Source organism: Globicephala melas, chromosome 4, assembly GCF_963455315.2.
Source record: "Globicephala melas chromosome 4, mGloMel1.2, whole genome shotgun sequence".
NCBI classification, from domain to species: Eukaryota; Metazoa; Chordata; class Mammalia; order Artiodactyla; family Delphinidae; genus Globicephala; species Globicephala melas.
In genome coordinates this window covers 73,779,152-73,800,806 of record NC_083317.1, presented here as the reverse complement: position 1 = coordinate 73,800,806, position 21,655 = coordinate 73,779,152, and the positions used below count along the sequence as shown (strand labels likewise).

At 43.3% G+C, this 21,655-nt stretch overlaps 1 protein-coding gene across 7 annotated transcripts in view; it reads right to left on the bottom strand.

Annotated features, from left to right (window-relative positions):
- The window catches only part of ATP13A3 (ATPase 13A3), an 80,536-nt gene extending 67,533 nt beyond the window's left edge, over positions 1 to 13,003 (bottom strand). For 2 of the 7 annotated variants that reach the window (XM_060298270.2, XM_060298274.2), the window contains exon 1: positions 4,770 to 4,866. In XM_060298270.2, coding sequence (XP_060154253.1) covers positions 4,770 to 4,772 — 3 coding nt within the window. In that variant the 5' untranslated portion in view covers positions 4,773 to 4,866. Of the gene's footprint in view, positions 1 to 4,769; positions 4,871 to 12,077; positions 12,122 to 12,896 lie in introns of those variants that run through there. The other 5 variants (XM_060298272.2, XM_030860455.3, XM_060298273.2 and 2 more) reach the window with 5 other exon arrangements.
- Positions 13,004 to 21,655: the final 8,652 nt, after the last annotated feature.

Sequence of the window (21,655 nt, the reverse complement as noted above, 5' to 3'; positions counted from 1 at the left end):
AACTAAAAGTTACACGTTTAGGGGTAAGGGATTAAGAGGTACAAATTATTACGTATAAAGTAAGTTACAAGGGTATATTGTATAACATGGGGAATATAGCCAATGTTTTATAATAACTATAAATGAAGTATAATCACTATATTGAATCACCATATTGTACATCTGTAACATATAATATTGTACATCAACTATACTTCAACTAAAAAAAAGTTACACTTTTCAGAGGTAAGGTAAGGGTTTTTGTTAAGCAACATATACATGAATGTTTCTTCCATTTTAATGCAAATTAGTGACTATTTCTTCTAAAATGTAATGCTATTAATCCAATCCCTAATAACTTGTTTGACATTTCAATCAGCAATTTAAAAGATGGTCTTTGAAATTTAAACATTCATTAATTCTAAGACTCGTATTTTCCACATTTTAGCATAGTTAAAATTGGGATATAACTTATAGATGAAATCTTACTGCTGCAGTTGACAGGTAACCATGGTGACGCAGTGATCAATGCATGCACACACTCAAAGTTGGTGTCAACTGGTTATAGCATTGTCATTTCAGTTGAGTAAAGTGCATTATTGGCAGTACAATGCTGAGTTTAAATTGATTATTAAAAATATTCAAAAAGATTACACTGTAGTTGCATACTGAAACAAGAAGTAATCATTTGCACAGAAAAGTATCAAAATAGAGCAGCAGAGTGAAAAGGAAGAACTAGGATCAGAAGGGGTGGGGGGATAGGGAAAGGTAGAGAAGGAAAAAGGAAGAACAGAAGAACTTTCCGGAGAATTATACTTCTAAATCTTCAGTATGTTAAGGAGTCACACATAGACTACAGATATGTTCATTTTTCTTATAACAACAAACTCCAAAATAATTTTTCTTCACTAACTCAGCATATGTCACTTCAGGATTATTGTATTATGCTTACAAAAAAACAAAATTAGTTTTACTCATGATCTATACTACAGTATGGTTCACATTTCATTTTTCCAAACATTATAAAGGCTCAACCTCAAAGAAGCACAAAATCACCAGGAAACCATTCTGTACAAAAAGTACAATCCTGCAAATTTCCACTTACAACTGATAGGCACTTGGATCAATTTTTTTCAGTTACGTGAATTTTTTTCCACTTTACTCCTTTTCCCCAATTTGAAACCTACTCATGCTGATTCAGCATAGAAAGGAAGTATAAAGGCCTTAACATTTTCATTCAGCAAATATTTCAATAATACAGAACTTTAAGTTACTACTGAAGAGGATAATGACCTTACTCATGGTACAACCATCACAGAAATCTAAACTTCCTCATTTCCTATGGTCATTCTATAATCCACTATTCAGGATTAAAAAAAAAAATCAATGTATTTGGGTACTATGTCAACCGTAATAATAGTGACTGACATTTGAAAAGGGATTTTTAGTTTACAAAATATTATCATTTACCAGTTTTCAATCAATACTGTCTTTTAAAAACAGGAAAACAAATAATCTTCACTTAACTAAGATTAGCATTTTTCACCTTCCCTAGAAAGTCAAGCATGGGGTGACATTATACCGAAAAGCCTTGCCAACAAATTAATGTAGACAGCACCATCCATTTTCCACAACTTCATTTGAAAGCAGCGTGTACTTGAAATACACGCTTTCATACGGAAAACAGCGTAGGTTCCTAAGACAGCCCGCAAATGACCTTTTTACCTCTCACAATGCTGCTGATCTACTTCTTATTACACTAGCCTGGGTGTTGAGGCAGGTAGCCAGGTTACCAAGCCTCTACCTCCTCTGTCCACTTCTTAATTATTAATATTCCCCAAGCCTCTACTTCCTCTGCCTACTTCTTAACTATTAATTCCTCCATGCTCCTCTCTCTGTAACAATATCATGGGCAAAGGGTGGCACCACTGGCCCATCTACAGTGGCAACCACCAATCAGTATTGTCAGCACTGCTCTCTCAGGAGTTCCAGACCCACGGATTCAAACATCTACAGTCCATGTTTGCAGACAGCTAATTCAAATGGCTTGTTTCAACTTTCTTCCAAAAACCTGCCCTCTCACCTGCTGCTGCCACTACCAATTCCCTCTACTCCTTTAACGAATAGGACTTGCCTAAAAAGCCACGCTAGGAAATTGGAAGTCATCCTAGACTCCTTCCTATCCCACACCTTCTACATCCATCTGGGCACTAAGTCTTATCATTCCTACCTTTCTCAAACCCACCTCACCCCACCCTACCTGCACTGGCATGCCTCACCTTGGGTCCTGACCCCCTCTCCAGTCTCCCTCATTCTAATCAATATACGAACCTGATGTGATCGTTTCTCTCTGCTTAAAATTTCAAGGGCTTCCTATTGTCTGCAGCATCATTTCCCAACTGGTACAAGTCCCTCCAAAATAATTTTTTTTTTTGGCGGTACGTGGGCCTCTCACCGCCGTGGCCTCTCCCGCCGCGGAGCACAGGCCCCAGACGTGCAGGCCCAGCAGCCATGGCTCACGAGCCCAGCCGCTTCGCAGCACGTGGGATTCTCCTGGACCGGGGCACAAACCCGCGTCCCCTGCATCAGCAGGCGGACTCCCAACCACTGCGCCACCAGGGAAGCCCCAAAATAAAAAAATTTTAAAGGCATTGACTGCTCATATAAATTGAAGAAAAGTACTGCATTAAACAAAGTTAAGTAGCCCTCTTACCAGGAAGACTTTGGAAAGTCTTACAACACACGATACTATTATGTGTTTGCCTACCATGGGAAACTGGTGCAAAAGACAGACCCAACTGGGCTCCAAGGACAAAGTCACAACTAACTGCGAGACATAAAATCCTTCAGAACCTGGCCCTGCCTAGTTGTCAACACCACCTTCCATTCATCAAAGGTTATTATTCACCTCCTACAAACCTTACATCCCATCTATACAGAACACAACTTGCAGTTCCTCAAAGAGTCCTACTGATTCCTGATTCCATTCTTTTACATACATCGTTCCTTCTGCTAAGAATGCCGTTCCCTAATTTAGGCTGGCTGAAGAGCTCCTGTGAGTCCTTCCAGCCCCTGGTCAGTTATTTTCTCTACTAAGCTTTGATTGTCCCTTCCACCCCGCAGCAGACTTGTCCCACCTCTGTCCCTCCTCTACACGTGTCAGAGCAGTCAGCACTTGTCTCACAATATTGGGCTTACAGACTAAAAACAGACTTAAAGTTGGGAAGCAGGCCAGCACCCAGCAACATAGCTGACTGAATCAGACAGGGCAAGACAGGAGGTGAGTGTGAGGAAGGGGTAAAATCTTTCCTTTTTCTGGGCAAAATTTCACAACAAAGTAAATTTTGTTTTTGCCCCACTCCCACATCTCATCCTTATGCCCCTTTCGCTTTCCTGACTCTCCCAATACCCTCTCCCCAGGTCCTTAGTGACCTCACCTAACTCTATACAACCGCCGCCACAAGACTATGCTCATCAGTATCAACTACTTCCTCGTCCAGTTCATCAAGAGTTATTCTGTTCAGAAGTTAATACATAAATGGGTTACAGCTTCTCAAAGCTGGCAAATCCAAGATGAATCTCTAGGCAACAATTTATTTAGTTACTTATTTATTTTGGGCTGCACCATGAAGCATGCAGGATCTTAGTTCCCTGACCAGGGGTTGAACCCATGCCCCCCTGCAGTGGAAGCGTGGAGTCCTAACCACTGGACAGCCAGGGAAGTCCCCAAAATATTTTTTCTTTAAGCATGAAGGAGATACAGGGAGTGGGCATTACAGTTCTACCACTCAGAGAGGCTGGCCCATAAAAATCTGGGAGTCCTCCTGACTGAGTCTCCCTGCTTCCCAGGAGCAGCAGTGGGCACTACTAGCAGAGACAGATGGAGCTGGTGCTATGGCAATCCTACGGATCACCCATTCTTTTTGGGTTGAAAAGTTTTATTTGCTTTAGAGACCAGTGACGGTCAGTTTTTCATTATTATGGACAGAAAGTCTCACCAACACGGTCACCGATGAACTTAAAACAGTGCCTCTAGGGCTTCCCTGGTGGCACAGTGGTTCAGAGTCCACCTGCCAATGCAGGGGACACAGGTTTGTGCCCCGGTACGGGAAGATCCCACATGCCGCGGAGCGGCTGGGCCCGTGAGCCATGGCCGCTGAGCCTGCGCGTCCGGAGCCTCCGCAACGGGAGAAGCCACAACAGTGAGAGGCCCACGTACCGCAAAAACAAACAAACAAAAAAACAAAACAAAAAAAAACAATGCCTCTATTCTAACCAAGTAATATCTTAAAATCCAACCCTAGACCATTGTTTGATTTAGGAAAAGGCAAGTTAATTGAGAAAACCAAGATGTTGCCCAAGTACCCTTAATATTTCAAAATAAATCTGTAATTATTAAATTAGCATTCTAGAAAGAATCAGTATGGTTTATCACTACTTCCTATTTCATAAAAAATCATTTGTTACAATGTCATTGTCTACACGTGCCAAGTACGTGCTAAATGTTGGAGATTACAAAGATTAAATTTCTAACCTCAAGAAGCCAAACCTAGGCTAGACAAGTAAACAAACCTATCAAAGCGGTTGCACACTGCAGTAAAGTAAGTATCATGCGAGCACTGGGAGCACGGAGAGGCACAGGGAGGGAGGAAGAGGCAGGCAAGGGACAAAAGAGTCTTCAGAGAAGAACTCTCCCTTGATCTAAGACCTGACGGGTGTGAAGTTCATCAAGCAAACAAGCAGTAAAAAGGGGAAATAAGAGAGAGATGGAATCCAAGTAGAGGAATTACCATATGCAGAAGTGCTAAGGTGAGAAATCCCAGAAAATGTTAGGAATACAAGTTACTTGAACTAGCTGGAGCACAGGATGGCCTCTGGGGAATGGCTGAAAATGGAGCTGAAAAAGATGGAACAGAATCAAGTTATGATGAAAGACCTTGTTTGATAAAGATATGGATTAACTTGTACGTGATGGAGATTCTGAACTTTTCTCTACTGAAAGAGACCCAAGGACGTGCCAAGAGGCCACATTCCCAAAGAATACAATGTGAATGGTGTGCAAAGCAGCAGTTCTGTGTTCCCTTGCTAGACTGTTTACCTCCAAGAAGGCAGAACTCACTCATCAACATATACCCAGCATCTAGCCCTGTGCTTGGCACAGACAGGAACTAAAAAAGTATCCAATAGTTAGATGTGCCAACACAATCTTAGGGCTCAACTAAGTGGCCCTAACCCAGCCTCCTTCCTTACTGCCTATAAAACTCACAACTCTTACGCACTACAACAATTGGTAATTGGCACAACTTTTAAAGTAACATGGGGAAAGGTATGGGCTGCACCAGAGATTAGAAAGGATTTTGAGAAAACACACATTAAGATGCTTTTGAACCTGACAAAATTAAGCAGTTTTTCTACTCTTCTCACCAAAAACTGAACAGAAAACAACTGTAGATTAGCTCAAAATTATTCAACAACTAACTCTAAGACAGTGGTGATAACTATAAAAAGTATATTTTTATATAGGACCCATGGAATAAAAATCTATTTTAACTAACAATTTGCTAGACTAGTGTTTCAAATAATTAAGTGCTACTCAGGTTACTTGCCTGCAGTACTTTACATTTCACTTAGTAAACTGAATTATATTATGATAATTAGCATGTAAGTAAGAACTCCATCTCAGGTGCTTGGGAAAACAATAAGGAAAAAATATTTGGTCTACAAAGAACCAGTGACTACATCTAATCAATCCAAAGGCCACAGAAGTAAAACAAAATTTCAAGACTTCTTTTTAAAGAAAAGATGTAGACACATTTCACTAACCAGAATTTCTAAATGAAAATAAGGGAAAATAGGGCTTCCCTGGTGGCGCAGTGGTTGAGAGTCCACCTGCCAATGCAGGAGACACGGGTTTGTGCCCCGGTCTGGGAAGATCCCACATGCCGCGGAGCGGCTGGGCCCGTGAGCCATGGCCGCTGAGCCTGCGCATCCGGAGCCCATGCTCCGCAACGGGAGAGGCAACAACAGTGAGAGGCCCGCATACCGCAAAAAAAAAAAAAAAAAAGGAAACATAAAATCCTATTAAATAAACATTTTTAAATTTTATAATGCAGCCAGGGAGAGAGACAACAGGTAACATTAACACAGAGGATGGGGGAAAAAGAGACTGCAAACACACCCAGAAACATCAAGATAAAAATATACATCAAATGTACATTAGAGACCCATGAAATTAACATCTTGAGCTTTACAGGATGTCACTACCAAAGATGCAAAATCATGGTATTTTTGCTATAAAAGCCGGAATTAAACAGTATGTCATTATTGCCTGCTGCTCCAGTTGAGAAAAAGCAATCCTCAATCACAACCCACACACACACTCTCTCACGACACACAGATACACACAGGAGTGTGACTTGTTTTGAATACGTTAAATGTTATTAAACTAATAAATAATAGTAATTTACCAATTACTGAGCCTCTTATCCTCACAATTCTCTATGTTTTATTACCTCCATTCAGCCAATGAAGACGCTAAATAGGGTTAAGGGACTACAGAGCTAGTAAGTGATGAGGCTAGAATTCAAAATCACTTGTATATGGCTCTGAGGCCACATTTTAACCAATACACATGCCCTCTCCCAGGGCACAGGACTGTTAAATCTTTAGTCACCATAACATTTCTTTAACGACTGGTGTTTTCTTACTGTGCTATCCCCAGAGCGATATTTAAGTTCAAATACTTTAAATTTCATGGAAAACATTAACAACTTACAGAGTTGTTTTTAAATAAGGCAAATCTTGCTAGCAGTAAGGAGACATTAACTCTTAAAAACACTGATAGTCAGGGCTTCCCTGGTGGCGTAGTGGTTAAGAATCCACCTGCCAATACAGGGGACACGGGTTCGAGCCCTGGTCCAGGAAGATCCCACATGTCACGAAGCAACTAAGCCCATGTGCCACAACTACTGAAGCCCGCGCGCCTAGAGCCCGTGCTCCACAACAAGAGAAGCCACCGCAATGAGAAGCCTGCGCACCGCAACAAAGAATAGCCCCCACTCGCGGCAACTAGAGAGAGCCAGCGAGCAGCAACAAAGACACAACACAGCCAAAACAAAAAAAACAAAACAAACAGAAACAAAAAACACTGATAGTAGCTGAATATCCATCTAGAATTATAAAAAGTACCAACAGTGCCCCAATAATCCCAACTTTATTACTTAGCCCTTTAATTATGCTAGGTTTTTTGTGTGGTATAAAACACCCAGTATAACCCTAGGGAAATAGCAGATTTTCCTAAACACCTAATTTCTTTCTCCATTATTCACACTGTGGAATCACATCACATATGGATTTAATTACAATTCAACTATCTGTGCTGCAAGAAAAAAGAAAAAGAAGAGAGAAAAATACTCTAAATAATGGCGGCAGGACGCTTGCCCTCACATCCTTGTCCCAGAGTGAGCAAGCAACGGAGACTAAATCTGGTGTTCCTTGGTCAATCCAAAGCACATAACCGATTATGATTCCAGAAAAAAGTAACCTATACTAATAGCTGAAGAAAAAACTAGCTGTGAGAATTGAAAAACCATATGTCAGTTAACCAGTTTTCAAACTGGTGCCTTCCTAAATGACTTTTTCATGGGTAATTTTGACTTCACAGGATTTTTATCTTAAATGAGAATGTAGGCCCAAAGCCCCTACATAAAAGGGGATTTCATTTTACTCAGCTGTTTAGATCAGAAAGAATTAGGAACCAAAATACTTGTCTTTTATATATCAAAGTAAGTTACTAACATATTTTTCATCCTACTTTACAAATAGGAAAAAGAGAGCAATAGGGATGCTGTAAAGAAGCCATGCTAGACACATGTGGGAGCTGTTCCATGACTTATTTTAAAATAAACTAAAAATGTAATAGAAGTCTGTCAAGTGATCAAAATCAATCCTTTAAAGTTGGTTCTCAATAAGAAAAAAAAAAAACACCCCACAAAACATACATTGAGTTTTGAGATGTGCCATTACTACAGAGTACAAACTAAAGACAAGGGTGAAAAGAACACCCAACTAATAGAAAGCTTCTCCTTTACCAACATGCTGTCACTTACCTCTCCAGACATCAGTTTCCTTTTCTATAAAAAGAAGGGGCTAGTCTAAATAACCTACAACCACTCAGCATTATTATTTTCCAATCTCATACCTCCTTATTTCAATGTCCAACTCATAAACTCCTTTGTGAAAAAATTAAAAAACAACAAAAAAATAGCAGTCAATTAATCTAGCTTGCTATCACTGAGGCAGACCTGTCTTTCACCTCATCACCCAACAACAGATATAAATAAATTTTATTAATAATTTCTGAGGAAGATTATATAGATATCAGCGTGTTCCACATCATGTAATCAAGAAATTCTACTTTATAGTTAACTCACCTTTCCTGGAAATTATGCTTCTAATCTAACTAGTATCTGAGTGTCATTGGATATATATATATTTTTTTGGCCACGCTGTGCTGCTTGTGGGATCTTAGTTCCCCGATCAGGGATCGAACCCGGGCCCCGGGCAGTGGAAGCTCAGAGTCCTAACCACTGGACCTCCAGGGAATTCCCTCAACGGGTTATTTAAAAGCAAGATCCACAGCGAGTAAGTGAAAGAGTCAACAAGAGAGAAATTTTGATTAAGAGATTAATTACAAAAAAAAAAGATTAATTACAACTCACTTCATTCACCCCATCTTACATACAAAAAAACAGACTTCAAACACAGGGTACTAATTTCTTCCTGCATTCCCAGCTCATACTAGCATTAGTGGCCTTTGGTGATAGATAAGATAAAAGATGCATTTTCACCTGTAACTTCAAAGATACGTGCCTCTGAGAAGCTCCATTTTCATAAATCTATGTGGACCCTTCCCTTGGGGAGACACATACATAAGGTACATAAGTCCTTTTTTAATTTGGACAGCCTCAAAGTTTGCTATTTGAGTTAATATTTTACAATCTCAGACCTAGCAAAGGTCCCAATACAAGCCTGTGGGTTGAAGATATTATGAGGCCTGGTGTTGGGATAGCTCTCTGGAAACTCTTCAGCAATCCTCATCCTCAACTTTCCTCTGTCTCAGATATTTGATTATTTGGACAACTCTCCCTTTCCTTCATTCCACTTTTCTCCCTTCTTACTGAGGACCAAAAAATCATTTTCAACTCACCATTATAACAGTGATCGTTTTTTCCAGTTACCATTTATTCATAACATTTCACATTACCTCTATTTTTAATCTAATATGTTTTTAATGTTTTTAACTCAATTTTTATAATTACTAGTTACCATTAACTTCAGGACATTCTACCTTGTAATTGATACATACTTTTCTCCAGATTAAATAAGCCTAGAACCTTTTACTTTTTAACCTAAATCTTAAAATATGTAGCCCAATCCTGATCCTCTCTCATTTCTCTACTCTCAAAATATGAAGATCAACAACATTCAAGTAAGACTGTAATGATAATTTCCTTGCTTCTTGCTTGTTACCTGGACTAGTTCAGTGGGTTAATTAGAATACGGTTTTGATGACTACAGATTTACTCTCTCCAACAGGCCAGTTGGCTTCATTTCACACAGAAAAACTATGTTCTAAAACCAAAGACTAAATCCCATCAGCTAACTCTTAGATCCAGATTTAACCAGATGAGCTATACAGCACATTCAGAACACATTCCATCACTGGAACAAACCTTCTGGTTATGTACCAGGTAGACATCAGACACTAGATTATCTTCCTTTAGCATACCACTGTGAGTTGTTTTAAGAATGTTGTCCAGTTAGTGATAAGCTGCTAACTCCTATTCAACTTAGGGTCTGTTCACAAGGTCCCCTGCTTAGGTTACCCAGTATACCAGTGAACAAAAGCCAGCTTTAGATGAACCAAGTAATCAGTATCATTTTGAAATTCTACTTCTGTCTTCTAAGATTTTAGAAACTACAACCACCACCTCATTGTCATTCACAAGCATGAAGTTCCTATTTCCACCATCACCTAGACCAGTGGGAAAAAATACAAAAACTAAAGACAAAACTCCACAGCATGCCCCATTATCATTCAGCATTGCCCACTTCCTAGGACTGCTATCCATTTCAGCAATAAAGTATATTCACATTTAAAACCTTATATTCACAGTGGTTACAAAACCACCATGCTAAACAAGCACAGCCCTGATTCAGTATATGGAATGGAAGGGGGAAAGGAATATTTACTATGTGCCAGGAAGAGTGCTCCTTTCTTTACATATGCTCTCAGCTAATCCTCAAAACTCTCTGACGTAAGTACTAGTATTCTCCTTTGTTAATTAAAAAAAAAAAAAAAGAAAGAAAAAGCAGAACAGGGAAGTTAAGCAACAGTATAAGGGACTTTCAACACAGCCAGAATCCTAGCTCTGTTACTGTATGTGACATAGAGGTTTCTATTTCTAGGTTTACCGGATTAGCTGCATGTGACTTTCAGCAACTTAACATCTCTGAACCTCAGTTTCCCCATCTGTAAAATGGGGTTTAAATGAGACAATTCACATCATGTTTAATTCAAAGCATAGTATACAGTAAGCTTACTCAATAACTATCAGCACTGGTCAAAGTCAATAGCTAGTTAAGAAAGTCAGATCAAACTCAGGTCTGATTCCCAAGTTCATGCTTCTTCTACTACAATATTCTGTAGCAGCAAACACACATTATTATCCACATAAGAATCCATACTCGAAATACAACAGATGGGAAACTGATGTTACCTAAATGAAATAACTATTTAGGGCTAACTAAACCAACAGAAGGATTTTAGTTCCAATAACTAATAAGCAGAACCAAGTAGAAAACTCATCAGAAAATACTATTTAGACATTCAGATTATAGAGTTTTGTTTTAACTACTGTGAAACTATTTTCCTATCTATATAGGAATTTATCCTATTTATCTCAAATCAGTTGTAAATTAAAACTTTAACAACCAAAGCTACCCCAAATAAAGCTTCCTGGTCAGCCTGGACGAAGAACTCTGCCCTCTTACTACATAATTTGAACACAGAGTCAAAGTGAAGCCTGTCAACTTTATTGCTACTTAATATTTTTATTTTTTTGTAATTGTACTACTTAGGAAATAACGCAACCAACCAATGTCAACATTCTTCCTATCCAATCCCCTGACCAAAAACAGGCTTTGCTGTTCTAATAATGTTCAAAAATCTCACTTAGCCGTCTCATCCTCATCTGCTTTAATGGTGGATAATGCAAAAACAAGGATAGCAGCAAAAGTAAACTTTCTTAACAATTATTAATAATAGGCTTACTATTTCAAGCAACTTCCAGGAACTGACTTGCCTTTAAAAAGAGTCGCTAAACCAGAATGGGATGCCCGCATACATTTATTTTGGCAACTGTAGCCTATTCAGCAAAGCAACAATCCTCCTAAGAAAAGAATACCACATATATTCCAGTGAAACAAAATTAATAAATGTGCCTTGGTACTAAAAGGCTGAATTCTAAGCAAAGGTAGAGCTTTTTTTTTTTTTTTTTCTGTGGTACGCGGGCCTCTCACTGTTGTGGCCTCTCCTGTTGAGGAGCACAGGCTCCAGACGCGCAGGCTCAGCGGCCACAGCTCACGGGCCCAGCTGCTCCACAGCATGTGGGATCTTCCCGGACCAGGGCATGAACCCGTGTCCCCTGAATCGGCAGGCGTACTCTCAACCACTGCGCCACCAGGGAAGCCCGGTAGAGCATTTTTAACTAAGTAATCGCCCTTCAAAAGACAATCAAATCAGAACACCTTCACTTTAGCAACAAAGTCTTTAGAAAAGTATTCATTTTGCAATTATCTTAAACGTCCCTGCATTTCTTAGATTTTTGAAAAATTCTAACTTCCTGATTCATAGATCTAAAATAGTCATTACATACATAAACGTTCTACTCATTTCGTTTGGAATCATGTAGGAAACATAGGTTTCTGTTTCTAGGTTTACAACTCCATACCCATTCATTTTACACTAATGTAACCATTCAATACAGCTCTAAAACACTGATGAAAAAGTAGTTAATTATCTGAGTGATTCATACCTCCTATGTCCAGACACCAAGATCCAAGGATGTTTCTGTCAGATCTGTGGGAAGAGGAAATGATAAACACCTGTCACAAAAGCTTTCCAAACTGGGAAGCTCTGAATTACTACTGTCAATCCCCAGTCAGATTCCCTCCGCTCCCCCTCCTCCCGCCCCCCGCAAAAAAAAAAGAGGTCACATATCCACCAGAACCTAACTTTGCGAATGATGTGGGGAGAAGGAAAGGCTCTAAAGAGAGCGGCCATGGAGGTACTGGAGAAAGGGCCCCGGGTTTTTCTAGAGTCAAAGTGAGAGGCCTTAAGCAAGTCATAAGTCACTTTTCCTCTCTGGGCCTCAATTAGCTTAATGCGGTGACTGGCCAGGAGCTCCACTACTCCGTGGCTAAGGACAAAATGAAGATTCCTCAGTCAGCACCCGCACAAACCCATCAAGCGCCCTGCCAATACCCCTACCTTCGATCTCACCATCTCCCGTACTTTCTGAAAGGGCTGGACCACCATCTCACTCTCAAACCCAACACACTCGCCTTCCCCCCAAGCGGCGTGTCCCAACCAGGCCTTCACACCCACAACGTGGTGCCCTCCTCCGCGCCTCACCTGTCCCAGATAGACATTCCGCAGTCTTAACGCTCCTCTCCCCACCCCACACACACCTTCCCCGAGAAGTGATGCCCAATTCCGGCTCGAGGAGGCCGACCACGAGCTCACCTGGTACCCGCCACCCCCGACAATACCATTCACCTCCTCCAACCTCCCACCGGCTCCACGCCCTGCTCACCCAGCCCTCCGACGCCTCGGGGAAGCTGGGGCCACTCACCCGGCACCGCCTCCTCGGCGGCCTCCCGGCCGGAGCAGCCGAGGGGCCGCGCAGGGCCGGGGCCCACCGCTGTCGCCGCCGCCGCCGCCGCCTCGCCTCAGCCCAGCCCCATCGCCCTCGGCCGGCGCTGGCGGCCGCGGGTCGCTCGAGCTCGAGGCGCCGCCGCCGCCGCACGCTGCGGCTCGGGGTGAGGGGAGGGAGGAGCCGCGGCGGGGCCCGGGCCGAGGCGGGCGCAGGAGCGTCCGCGCTCTCCTCCTCTGCGCCCGCGGCGGCGGCGTGTAGCCGGAGCAGGGCGAGAACAAGGGCGGGCAGCAGGGGGAGGTAGGCAGGGGAGGGGGGCGTTCTGCACTCCGAAACGGCCTTCCGCCGCCACCGACGTAGCGAACCCCCCCTCCCCTCCGCGGTGGCGCCTGGATCACGCTGCGGGGAGAGCCGGCGGGCTGCGGGGGAGCGCGCGCGGCGAGCTCGGGACTCCCGAGCCGGATGTGAGGTCACGTGATTGCCTCATCCAGCGCCGAAGGCGGAGGGGCGCAGAGGGGAAGTCGGGAGGGGAGGGGCGTTGTGGGCGGGGCGAGGGGCGGCCCCGCCCACCTCCTCCCGTTTGGTCCCGTCCCCCCAGGCAGGAGGAGAAAAAAAAGGGTGAGGGAGGGCACTACGGAGGAGCCGGCTGTTGGGGAGGGGATGTTCCTAATGGAGGACTTCATTTTTTGGGCGGGAGGAGGTGGAATTTGCCATCCTGGCCCTGCAGACCAGATCATAGTCCAAATCCCCATTTTATGAACAGGGAAACTGAGTCACAGTGAAGGGCCTAGCTTAACTTGCGCCGAGTCAAGGTCACAGAGGTAGCTTGTACTAGAATGATGGAGAGGAGGTCAGATCCTGGCTCGCAATCCAGGTACCTTTCATTCCTTAACAGCAGACTCCCCCCTCCAAAAACAAACCAAAAACTATAAATTGCATTTAACAACCTGCTAGGCTCGCCCGACCTTGGGCTGAGGACTGGAAGACGTACCCAAGAGAAAGCTCCCACGTACCCACTACACCGCCTCCAGCGGTAAGGAGTTTCTTCCGACAGCGCTGGATGCAAATTAAATACTTCCCTCCGCAGAAGATTTATCTCGGAGAAGGGCCCCGGCCGGATGAACAAATCGCGAGTTTGGTTTTCGCGACGTCCCTTCGGTGACTCGCGCGAGGAGCGCGCTCAGCCATCTGCCTCCTCGGGCTCCCGCCATCTGTCGGCCGTGAGACTACCTTGCCCGCGCCCTTAAGGCCCGGCTATCACTGTTACTGTCATTCACCTTACGGCTAACAGAACTCCCAGCTGCTGGAGCGTAAGAAAGGAGGAGACTCAACGACCTCTGGTGCACAGCACTTGGGCATATTTGCCGAGGGCAGGGAGCGTTCATGCTCCGGTTCATAGCACATGATAACACTAGGCGGGGGGCTGCCACCCTTGGTCCGTGACACGTATTGACACCTCATCTGGGGGCAGCACACATCCCCAAGTCCGCGGCACCGATGTCACCTCACCGGGAGCCAGGAACACGCTGCTCCTGGCCCGTAGGTTGTGTGGAGCTGGACGGTTTCCGCGCACTTCCTGGTACCACGTGGCATGGACTGCGCACTGGACCAGGATGGATCTACAGCTCTACTCCCCGATTCCTGGGCTCGGTCTCACCGTTTGTTTTCCCCCTCAAATGATTAAATGAGATAAGGAGCGTGGAAGCGTTGGGCAAACTCTAAGAAGCTGTCTTGGCGGCGTGGAGCCCTTAAAGCCTCCTTCCTCACCTCTCTGGGCTCCTTGGCTCGTCACTGTTTTCCGTCAGCCTTTAAACAAGCTTAGGTTCTAAAAACAAAACTATCTCTCTTCCTTTCATACAGACCTCTTAAACGGTGGTCTATCCTGCTGACTGCACTTCCTCCCTTCTCAGCACTAGGCACTCAAGCTTCCCCTCTTCTCCCCCCACCCCAACACCTTTCCTCACCCTGTTAGGGCAAGAGTAACCCATGACCTTCATTTTCCCAAATCTAGCAGGCATCCTGCAGACCCTTATCTTTCTGAATCTCTCTGCTACATTTGACAGCTCAGATGACTTCCACCTCTGGAATCTCAATACTGTCTTGGTTTTCAGAAGATGTGAGAACTCTTCCAGTTCTCACATCAGTAAATAAAGCCTCTTCCTCCTTGGGTGGCACCTTAAGTGCCACTGTTGCCCGTGAATTTAAGGTTCCTTCTTCATTGTGAAAGAATTCGGAGACGATGTGGTAGGTAAAAATCAGATTTATTTAGAGAGAAACGCACTCCACAGACAGAGTGTGGGCCATCTCGGAAGGCAAGAAGCAAGAGTCCTTGAAATATGGCATGGATTTCGTAAGCGAATGAGTGGGAAGATTATTTCAACTGTTTCGGGGAAGGGATGGGGATTTCCACTTTTTGACCTTTTATGGTTGGCCTCAAAACTGTCATGGGCCTGTGGGTGTGTCATTTAGCATGGTATTACAATGAGCGTATAATGAGGCGCAAGGTCTACTGGAAGTCGAATCCTCCACCATCTTGGACCTAGTTGCTTCTCAGTAGTTTTTGTCATGTACTATGGCTATGTCATTTTTTAAAAAAGTTGTGCCCTGCCCCTTTCTATCCTGTTTTACCACCAATTGTGAGTCTGCACCTTATATGGAAGACTCCACTGCAAGCCCACAGCTCGTCTCATTCCACTCTTAGGAAATCACCTCCATCCTCACAGTTTCGATTACCAAATCAGTGATCACCAGCCCAGACCTCTTCCACAAAAGTTAGACCCAAATATCCAACTGCCTACCAGGCAGCTCTATCTAGATATCACAGGGGCGCCCCGAACTCAGCTTGTCCAAAACCGAACTCATCCTCTGCCTTCATAGCAGCTCCTCCCTCAGCTGTTGGCACCACCATCCACAGCCATCAGAATTAGAAAGTTGGGAATGAGTGTGAGTCATTCTAGATTCAGCCTCTTGTGTTATCCAATCATCCAGTCATTTCTATTTCACCTCAGTAACCCTCAAATCTCTACCTCCATTCCCACTGGCAAAAGTTCCAGCCATCCTCTCCAGCCTGAACTATTACAGCAGCCTCCTAACAGTCTCCTTCAGACAAATTCATCCTCCACGCAGCCTCCAGAGTGAACTAAAACACATACCTATCTAAAATCCTGCAGGGGTTCCCCCGTCTTCTGGCTGTTGCTTGTATCTCCAAGGAACCCAGCATGAACTTATCAATGCACTCAGGCTTTTAAAAGACCACGCAAAGCTCCAGACTTCAAAAAGCAGCCAACATCCCCAAAATAAGTCAACACACAACCAAACAAGGGAAAACTATAGGAAGAACAAGAGCAATTGAAGATTTCATAAAGTTTCCTGTTACAGATGTTTTGGGTATGGAAAGAAGAGAATTTGGACAGTGATGAGAGGAGTTGCTGAGTCACTGGGTAAAGCTTGAGCATGTTTATAGGCTGAGGGGAAAGACAAGCCAGAAAAAAGAGAAGCCCAGGATGAAGAGAAAGGGAGTGGAGCAAGCCTTGAGAAGTTCTGGAAGCCTGGCTGGCTCTTGGCCCACAATGATTCTGTGCCCACACTTCTGTTCATACTGAGCCCAGCCCTTCCCTCCTCTGATCCTACTCGCTCTTTAAGACCCAACCCCTGATCACAACCCCAAATAGGTAACAGTCCTCTTACTGAGCTCTAACTTCACTTTCCACCCTTGTTCTCAATTGTCTTCCTCTCTCACCGTCACCTTACCTTCTAGTTCACTGAAAAAAATGCAGGCCATCAAGAGGGAACACCTGCAAGTCTACACATCAACCCACCTCTGCATCCAGTATCTCTCCCTCACTCCAGTTTTTGCAGAGGAGCAGGCAATGCCTCCTCCCGAGAGCTCTAACCCTTCATAAGTACAGTCCTGGGCCTCCCAAAGGTCACTGCTGTTGCCAACCTCCGTGGACACTTCTCAGTCTTTATCTCTCAGACCTCTCAGCAACACTTATCTCCCATTCTTGAAAGGCTTTTCTCTCAGTTTCAATAAGTCTCTTTTGGAATTGCTCCTCTGTCTTTGTCTGCGCCACCTCAGACTCTTGTGGATACTTCCTCTGTCTCACCTCTAAATGGTGCTGCTCTCCAGGGCTCAATCCAGGGCCTGTTTTTCTGTATATACAAGTCTTATTGCTTGGGTCTTTTTTTTTTTTTTTTCCATTTGTCATCTATGGACCTTACAGGAGTTGTGGATGGGCTTCAGGGGGTCTATAAATTCCTTAAACTTGAATGAAAATACTTTAAACGAAGAAGTATAGTGTCTATCAGCTTTTCAAAGACATCTGGAACCTCAAAAAAGGATGAGAGCCCTGATCCACATTCACTCCCCGTGATGACCTCAAATACCATGGCTGTAGCTATTGTCTGCATGTACATTAATAACTCACAACCGTATATATATATACCTGCAGCCCAGGTCTCACTTCAGAGTCTCTGGGCCATACGTCCATATCATCTTCACATGTCTCACCGGTACCTCATAAATTCACTTATCCAAAACCCAGCTCTTCCCCTTCTTCTCCAAACCAGCTACGTTCTCAGACTTTCTCATCAGCAAAAGACACTGTCACCCACCCAGCTGCTCAAGCCAGAAACCTGGGTATCATTCTTTCCATTCCAATATCAAATCCACTTCAAATCCTTCCACCTCTCTCCATCTCTACTTCCACTAGAATAATCCAAGCCACCTCTCAAGTTTCTCTCTCACCTGGAACTACTACCTCAGCCCCCAACTGATTTCCCCACTTTCACACTTACCACCCTCCAATCCATTCTTACACAGCAGCCAGAGTGTATTACTGTGTGTGACTCCGAGCATAGCTTCTGATAAAAGTTTTCAACTGCTTCCCATTTCACTGAGATTAAAATGTGAACTTCTTTGACCTACAAAGTCCAGGGTTAGACGCGGCCTGCCCATCACTCCCCCTTCAGTGGCATTCCTGCACCCTCACCTTCCCCCCATCCTAGATCCTTTCCTACCTCACCTCATTCCAACCACAGTAAGCCTTCTTTCAGCTCTTCAAACATGCCACACTCTTTCCTGCCCCAGGGCCTTTGCACAACCTTTTCTTTCTCTCTTTCCCTTGTTTCCTTGCCTGGCTAACTCGTACAAGTTCAGCTCATGCCTTAAATACGTGTACCTCAGTTCTTGAAAAAGGCCTTCCCTGGCTATTTATTCTTTCCTTTATTTTCTGATGACCTCCATTTATTTTCTTTATAACCATTACCACAATTTTAATTACCTGTGAGTTTATGTACATATTTAACACCTGTCTCTCCCACCTGATTTCAATTCTGTGAAGATGAGGACTGATTACAACTCAAGAATTTTTCTAGAAGGGGCTTAAAAGTAGTGGTCTTTTTGGATGAAGAAATGAGGGTTTGTCTTGCGGCTATGCTTCCATGACACTTTATATAAAACTGAAAAAGGATCAGTTGTCCATGTTTGTAAATGGGGAAAGGATTTTTGGAATTAAGGGGAAGGGACACAGGAAGCACTTCCCCTGCCTTCCCCAGAAGCCATCTTTTGGTGCAGCTACTGGCAAAGACGGAATCGGTTTGGTTTATCACTATATATCAAGCACTAGATGAAGCCTGGCATATGGTAGACTCTCAAATGTTTGTTGTCAAATGAATGAATGAATGAATGAACTTACATTCCCAAACGTCATCTCTGTTAAATGCCTTTCCTGACTCTCAGGCTAAGCATCCCTATTCTGTGCATCTTTTTTACTGCATTTGCAACCTTGAACAAGTACCTGTTTAGCGTCTGTGTCTTCCATTAGTCTATGTTGAATTTGTGTTTTTGTTTCTACAGTTCTAAGTACTTTTGTGTGTTATTTGATCATCACAACAATGCCAATACTAAAAGCAGCAGTAGTTACTATTATCTGTATTTTTAAAGAGATTTTTATTTGTATTATCTGTATTTTTTAATAGATTTTATTATCTGTATTTTTTAAACTGAGGAAGTTTACATGTATTATCTCATTTAATCTTTGGAATAATCCAGGAAGTAGGTACTATTATCATCTCAATGTTTAAAGATGAAACTGAGGAGAGCTTAAAACTCCCTTTTACAGAATAGGAAAAGATACTAAATAACTCACTCAAAGTCACAGAGCTAATAAACAACACACAGCCAGGATTCAACACAGGCAACTTGGCTCCAGGGTCAAACTCTTCATCAGTACGACCAAATGAAGCCACAGGGATCCAGCCTCTGGGATCCAAACTCTTTGGATTATCTGTTTAAACACCCAGATTCTGACTTTCTCATGAGTAGGGACCCAACTCACCCATCTCTGGATCCTTACCACTTAGTGGAGGACCGGGCTAATGATGGTCCTCAGTAACAAGTATGTCGACTAAATGAATAACAAACTGTCATTGATTTTCACAACCACCATGTCAAACTAACAATGGCATGATTAAGCTTCCCATTTTATAGAGAAGAAAAATGAGATTCACAACTTCATAAGAGGAAGTGATTTGTCTTACTGTCCTTCTGACTGACTCCAGCCCTCTTTTGTATTTCTTCCGCTGCTCCCACAGTTTAGAGGCCAGTGTTCAGGAAGACTTCACCTTAGAAAAGACTAGAAAAGGGGCTTCCCTGGTGGCGCAGTGGTTAAGAATCTGCCTGCCAATGCAGGGGACACGGGTTCGAGCTCTGGTCTGGGAATATCCCACATGCCGCGGAGCTACTGAGCCTGGGCTCTAGAGCCCGCAAACCGTAACTACCAAGCCCATGCGCTGCAACTACTGAAGCCTGCGCGCCTAGAGCCTGTGCTCCGCAGCAAGAGAAGCCACCACGATGAGACACCTGCACACCACAATGAAGAGCAGCCCCCGCTCACCACAACTAGAAGAAAACCTGTGCACAGCAACAAAGACCCAACACAGCCAAAAAAAAAAAAGTAAAAAAAAAAATTTAGAAGACTAAAAACAAAATGCCACAGCACTCACTGCCTTTCCTATAAAAAGTGACCATTAAAAGTACTTTATGATGTTTGCCTAACAAGCTCTCTCTTTCCCTTAGCCCCTCTTAGGTCGTTTTGTCCCTATTTAGCTTGAACCACACAGGCCTCTGTGTGTGTGTGTGTGTGTGTGTGTGTGTGTGTGCATGCACACGAGTGTGTTGGAACAGGAATAAGAAGAGAGCTGTGAATCAGATGTATAGAAATCAGAGTCCAGGGGCCACCACTGACTCGTTTCTGTTGCTAAACAAAGCATGTAATCTTTTCTGTCTCTGCCACGAGACAGAAAGCCAGGGATGCGCATTCTTCTCAGGCCATGGTACACTAGGATATGGTGGGTCACATGCCACTGAATATTGTTTACAAACTCGCTTAGATCATAGGACCCCTGCTTGGAGGGGTGCTCACTGCTGGCATGTAGCCACTCATGTGCTAGTGCTCCAGGCCTCCTGGAGGAAAAAAGCCCTGATTTGGAGCACCTGCCAGTTTCATGGTGTAAATACTCCCACCACGGCCATTTTCAAGCTACCAACAGTTTATACAGCTCACAGATTCCTGAAAATTTAGCAATCTGCTCTAATGAGCCAACACAAATCAGCTCCAGCACACTACTGCCTATAGGGCCTCCTCCTGTGGACAGGGAGAGGAGAAATGCAAGCAGCTCTTTAAATGACGGTTTTAGGGACAAAGCCTGCCCCCTTAGGCTGTTCCCAGGATTTCTCTGTGTTTAGAGGTAATGATTTCACCTCTGATGAGAAAAGAACAATTGTACTGGAGATGGGAAAAATAGGTTCCAATCTTAGCCTTCTTAGAAGTAACATATTTATTTCTTCAAATTTCAGTTTTAATAGGAATAATATTACCTACTTCACAGGATGGTTAATTATCTAACAAACACTTGTATAACACTTACTATCTGCTAGGCACTGTTTAAGTACTTTACACATTTACTTATTTAATCTTTATAACAACACTGTGGTGTAAGTACTATTATCAATTTAGAGATGCGAAAAGAGCAAAGCACAGAGAGGTTAATTAAGTTCTTTAAGGTCACACAGCTAGCAAGTAATAGTGCCAGGATTTGAACCTGACTCCAAAGTCTGTACTTTTACCCTTTAGGGCCCCAAGTCAAAGCCAGCTGCCTGATTTTAAAAACAGAGTTTTATTGGAACACAGCCATACTCATTCATTTACATATTGTCTATGGCTGCTTTTGTGTTACAACAGCAGAGTTGAGTAGTTGTGACAGAGACCATATGACCCACAAAGCCCCAGATATTTATAATATCTGGCCCTTTACAGAAAAAGTTGGCTGATCCCTACTCTATGGTATCCTGCCTCTTTATTCGGGGAGAGGCAATGGTTATTATTGAGCCTAGTAGTTCCCAGGGTCAAGCTGGTTCTGAAATTGTGTTCTTGGCCAATAAGACAAGTGAAAAGTAATGTCAAGATTGTAACTGTACCCTGACATTTGTACTATAACAATTTTCTCAGTGAAACAGCATTAAGGTATAAACTTCAGTAACAAATGATCCATGAAAACAAGTATTAGTAGAAACATATACCTGATGTCATGGGATCCCAACATCTCAGGGTTGGAATTAATTCAGAGATTGTTCATCGCAACCTTGACTCTCCACTTGGGGCTATTGTGTTGGGTTTCTGCAGTTAATGCCGTAAATCCTTCCTGATCATCCTTTGAGTCCTGAAAGATGATTTCCC